General features: G+C 41.4%; 1 protein-coding gene across 4 annotated transcripts in view; it reads left to right on the forward strand.

Annotated features, from left to right (window-relative positions):
- Positions 1-5,707, forward strand: part of AUH (AU RNA binding methylglutaconyl-CoA hydratase) — a 206,920-nt gene extending 201,213 nt beyond the window's left edge. For 2 of the 4 annotated variants that reach the window (XM_080669180.1, XM_080669178.1), the window contains 2 exons: positions 387-434; positions 5,145-5,707. In XM_080669180.1, the coding sequence (XP_080525306.1) occupies positions 387-434; positions 5,145-5,222 (126 nt within the window). In that variant the 3' untranslated portion in view covers positions 5,223-5,707. The remainder of the gene's footprint in view (positions 1-386; positions 435-5,144) is intronic. The other 2 variants (XM_080669181.1, XM_080669179.1) reach the window with 1 other exon arrangement.
- The last annotated feature ends 293 nt before the right edge of the window (positions 5,708-6,000 follow it).

The raw sequence follows: 6,000 nt of genomic DNA on the forward strand, positions 1-6,000 counted from the left end.
TTTATTGCTGTGAACTGGAGCCGAGCCCGCAGCATCTCAGAGTTCTGCCTGTGTATCTAGGTACTTTATAGTCTTCACTGGATTCGTTCATCTCACCCTCAAGTACCCTCGATTGGTAGGAACTATGGGTAGCCCTTTGTGCAGACGCACCTCTCTCGTGCACAGAGAGGTGAAATACCTCCCCACGGCCACACAGCTCCCATGTGGTGGAGGCAGACTTGAACCAGGTGTAGGTTCCAAAGTCCCCTGCTGGTCTTCTGTGTGATTTGCCACTTGGCATTGAAGGCTCTGCTCTCTGGGAAAGGGGTGTTAATTTGAATTTACATTGAGTGTCCCATGCTTTCAAAAGGAATTCCTGCTGACATGAATTATGTTTTTAACTTCAGGTCGATTTAGTAACAGGGTTGGCCATAGAAGAAGCTTGTTATGCTCAGGTATGTAACAGAGTCACAGTCAGTGCCTTCGGGGTAAGTCAGATGAATTACACAAGGCTGGGCAACTCCACACTCACCCACTCCCAAGTCACACAAATGTTCAGATTGTTTCTATTTGACTGTTTCCAGCTCTTTTGGTTGATTCTGCTCACAAACTAATGACTCTTGTCTACATAATTCAGAAAACTCTTAGAATAATTTAGTGCCATTTGTGCTAGAGCTGTCTCTCTGATTCGGGTTGTATCTTGTGGGTGTGACTCGAACCCTCACTGCAGGTGCAACGGAAAGGTGGGATGCGGGCAGCAGTGAGCAGGTGCCTGCTGTGGAAGATAGGTGTTGAAGACTCACTGCTTTTCCTGGCATCCACAGCCTTCCCTAGCCCTAATTCAAGTACCCAGTTTATCCTGTTTTGTACACAAATTAGTGAGACTTTCTGTGGAGGAACAAACGGTCCTTCCCTTCTCCCTTGTCCCCCGCTCCTTTCCTCCCGTTCATCTTCCCTTCCTCCTATTTTTCTGAAAGATGTGACTGTTTTAGAGCGCCTAAAGTAGCAAAGCACTTTGTCCTGCCTTTCCTGAGGATTAGAAACTGCCTCAGCCTCCATTAGACTGTTGTCATGGAAGGAGCGTGCGTGGAGTTCCTCTGTCTGGGCGCGTGGAAACCACCACCTGTTGATGGTGAGCACATGCCGTGAGTGCAGTGCACTACAGGCCTAGTACAGAGCCTCTGAGGCCGAAGAAAATGCTTAAAAGCATATTTGGCCACAAATTACACCTTAACAAATGTAAAGGCACGGAAATCATACCAAGTATTCTGCCAGACCACAGTGGAATTAAACTAGAAATATAGGTGGAAAATCCCTCTTATTAATGGTGGGTTCTAATCTTTAATGAAGGTTAAGCAAGGCACATGTGTCAAAGAAGAAGTCTCAAGAGAAATTCAGATGTTGCTGAACTGAACCAAAATGAAATTCATCAAAATTTGTGCGAATGCATTGAAAGCAATTGCTTTGAGAGAATTTGTAGCACTGAATGCATATATTAGAAAAGAAGAAATATCTAAATCAATAACTTTCCACTTTATAATTAAGAGCAAGTTAAATGTAAACTAAGCAGAAGAAAAGATAAACTTTAGAGCAGAAGTCAATGAAAATAGAAAAGCAGTAGAAAAAGATAAAAAAACAAAACAAAAGTTGGTTCTTTGTAAAACTCTGTAATATTGATAAACTTCTAGCCAGGCAACCAAGGATAAAAGAGAGAAGATAAAAATTACCAACATCAGAAATGCAAGAAGGTCCATCACTACAGATTCCATGGACACTAAGGAGAATAAAGGAATACTATCAACAGCTCTTTGCCCAAAAATTTGATAACCTAGATAAAATGGACCAATTCCTTGAAATACACAAAATACCAGAATTCACACAAGGAGAAATCATCTGAGTAGTATGTTTGTTAAAGAAATTAAATCAATAATTAACCTTCCAAAATAGGAAGCACCAGACCCAGGTGGTTTCACTGGTGAATTCTTTCTGACATTTAAGGAAGAAATTACATCAGGTCTTTTTCAGAAAATAGAAGCAGAAGGAACACTTTCTGAAACTTATTCTATGCGAGCAGTATTGCCTTGATACCAAAACCAAAGAAATTACAAAAAAGGAAAACTTCAGACTTCTATTTCTGGTAAACATAGATATAAAAATTCTCAACAAAGTATTAGCAAATCAAATCCAACAATGTGTAACAAGAATTATATGCCATAACCAGATATGCAAGGCTCATTCAGCACTCGAAAATCAATTAATGTAATCCACCACATCAATAGACTAAGCAGGAGAAATACAATTATATTAACAGATGAGGAAAAGGAATTTGACAAAACCCAACACCCATTCACGATTAAAAACTCGCAGCAAATTATGATTAGAGGGAGCTTTCTCAACTTAATAAGAATGTCTACAAAAACCTACTGCTAATATATTTAACTAGAGGCCCGGTGCATGGATTCGTGCCCCTGAGGGATCCCTCAGCCTGGCCTGCACACTCTTGCAATCTGGGACCCCTCAGGGAATGTCGGACTGCCAGTTTTGGCCCGATTCCCACAGGCCAGGCCAAGGAACCCCACTGGTGCACGAATCCGTTCACCAGGCCTCTAGTATGCATATAAGATCTTTGGTTAATCTGTTCCCACCCTCCCTCCTCCTCCCTTCCCTCTGAGATTCATCAGTCTGTTCCATGTTTCCATGCCTGTGCATTGAGCGTCTGCCCCCTGGTGGTCAGTATGTGTCATAGCTACTGGTCAAACAGTTGCTTAGGCTTTTATATATAGAGAGATGATCAGGAACAGGGCAAGGATGTACCCTCTCACCACTTCTTTTTAGCATCTACTAGAAGTTCTAGCTAATAGAATAAGACAAAAAGAAATGAAAGTTGTACAGAATGGGAGGGAGGAAATAAAATTGTATTCATATATTACATGATTGCCTATGTAGAAAATCCCAAAGAATCAACCAAAAAATCACACTAACTCATAAGGAAGTACAGCAAGATTGCATGACACGGGGTTAATATATACAAAAGTAAGTCACTTCCCTATATACCAGCAACGAAGAATTTTAAATTAAAAGCACAATATCATTTACATTAGCACAAAAATAAAAACTTAGGTATAAATCTAACAAAATATTTGCAAGGTCTATAGGAGGAAAACTACAAAACTGGTGAAAAATCAAAATCTAAGTAAGCCCGCTGGCGTGGCTCAGTGGTTGAGTATTGATCTATGAACCAGGAGATCACAGTTCCATTCCTGGTCAGGGCACATGCCTGGGTTGCAGGCTTAATCCTCTGTGGGGGTGTGCAGGAGGCAGCCGATCAATGATTCTAATCATTGATGTTTCTATATCTCCCTCTCCTTTCCTCTCTGAAATCAATAAAGATACATTTAAAAAAAAAGATCTAAGTCAATGGAGAGATGGCCCATGTTTATGGATAGTAGGATTTAATATTAAAGATTTAACTTCCTCACAACATGACCTATATATCAATTCAATCTCAATAAAAATCCCAACAAGTTACTTCTTTATATTGGCAAACTGTTTCTAAAGTTTATATGAAAAGTCCAAAGACCCAGGTTAGGCAACACAAGATTGAAGAAGAACAAAGTTTGAAGACTGACACTACCCAACTTCAATACTAACTATAAAGCTACAGCAATCAAGATAGTGTGGTAGTAGCCAAAAGACAGACAAATGGATCTCTGGGACAGAATGGGGAACCCAGAAGTAGACTCACACAAATATAGTCAGCTGATCTTTGACACGTAAACAAAGGCAATTCTACACAGAGAAGATAGTCTTGAAAGCAAATAGTCCTAAGGCATCTGGACATTCAGCTTACAAAACAATGAATCTAGACGCTGGCCTTACACCCTTCGTAAACATTAACTCAGAATGGGCCGTAGACTTTAAAATGAATAACTATAAAACCTCTTGAAGATAACAGAACATCTAGGTGACTTTGAATTTGGCAGTGACTTTTTAGATATACCACCAGAAGTATAAAAATGAGAGGAAAAAATCATGTTTGACTTTATTAAAATGAATACTCTGCAAAGACACAGTGAAGAAAATGAAAAGACAAGCTGCAGTCTGGGGGGGAAATCTTTGCAAAACAGTTATGAAGGATGTGTGTCTAAACATGCAAAGAACTTAAAACTCAGCAACAAGAAAATAACCCATTGAAAGGTGGGTAAGAGATCTGAACAGAGACCTCACCAGAGTAGATGTACAGACAGCAACTGAGCAGATGAAAAGATCCTCAATATCATATGTCATTAAGAAATATAAGTAAAAATGAGCTATGATTTGGCCATTTCTTACAAAGTTAAGCAGTCTGACCCTGTGGTCCAGCAGAATGTGTTTAAGCAGGCAAGCTGAGACTTAGGTCCCCACAAAGCCTGCACCATGTTCAGGGCAGCTTTATTTATAATGCCCAGACGGCCTTCGGGACGTGATGGATAGATTATGCCTCCCCGCCCCCAGCCCTGACAGTGGCGTATTAGCCCACGATAACCGGAAATGACTTACCCTGCCTTTCTGTGGCATATTGCTTTTTGCATATTGCTAAGTGCAGGACTTCAATCAAAAGGCTGCATACTACATCATTTCAACTCCGTGCCATTCTGGGAGAGGCAGTGGGGTCGGGCAGGGATGAATGTTTAAAGTGGGAATGTTTCTGTAGGAAACTGCAATGGTGGATCCGCACACACATTTGTCAGAGTCCGTGAAAGATGCCACTGGGTGAGCCCTAATGCAAACTCTGGGCTTCAGTTAGTAATAATATATGGGTGTTGGTTTCATCAGTTGTAACAAATGTGCCACAGTCAGGCAAGGTGTTAATACTAGAGGAGATGGTTGGGGTCCTGAGGGAGTCTATGGAACTCTGAACTTTGGCTCAATTTTTTGTGTGAACCTAACCTAAAATTGTCTAAAAAATAAAGCCTATTAATTTTTAAAGTATATTTGAAATGGAGAAAAACCATAGTTGGAATTAGAATAATAAATTTGGCCACATAATTAGGATTGTTCAAATGACTACTAGATTTCAAAATTTAGATTGTGTTCTAATTCGTTTTCTTAGATAAAACTTGTCAAAACTGCTTTCTCAGTGTTTACGTTTTGGTGCACATAACGTACCATTTTGTTACTCTTAGACCATTCCAACGAAGGACAGACTCGAAGGGCTTCTGGCTTTTAAGGAGAAAAGGTCCCCTCGCTATAAGGGGGAGTAGACAGACAGCGGCCTGGGAAGTGCCAGTGCAACATGTGCTTCTGGGAATGGCTCAGCGCTTCATCACCGTGGCCCGAGCGAGGAGCAGCGAGCCGGAGGCGCCCCTGGAGGCGGCCCACGTGCACGTGTCCCACTGTGTAATGTCACTCAGCCAGAGTGTAAGCTAGTGTCCCGTCGAAACAGATCCAAACGTAGGTAGGCTTTTACGATATTTCCTGCATATGAACCTTTCTGTTCTTAGTTTTTTTTGTGAATAATGTATATACTGCACTCCAGGGATAATGTTGATTGTAAGTCTACTGTGCTGCAATATGAAAATAAATTGATTTCTATATACCCAAAATGCGAAGTTATACAAGTAAAGTTTCTAAGGGATCATACACGCATGCACACACACATGCATCTCACATTGAAAAATGAATGGATAGATATTCTAAGTGAAATTGATCATATCTAAATAAAATTAGTGAAAAGTAAACTTGGGAATTTTTCTCTCAGCCCATTCTTTTTTAATTGAATAAAACATCGTGTGTTGGATTTTTGAAGAAACCAGCTTTCCCTGCTGGTTCTTTCAGGTGAGCTCAGTCGTCAGAGACAGGCCAAGGCCTCGCGGGGCCACCTGCAGGCCTGGCACCTGCGGCTCAGCCTCCCGGCACGTGGCTGGCCGTGGCCTCCCCAGAAAGAAAATGGCAGCCAGAGTCGTGGCTTAAGGGTGCGGTGCAGCCTGCTTCCCCCCCTCCCCCAATTCCTCGCACCTGATTTCAGGAAGGAAAGGAGGT

Source organism: Plecotus auritus, assembly GCF_963455305.1.
Source record: "Plecotus auritus genome assembly, chromosome: 5".
NCBI classification, from domain to species: Eukaryota; Metazoa; Chordata; class Mammalia; order Chiroptera; family Vespertilionidae; genus Plecotus; species Plecotus auritus.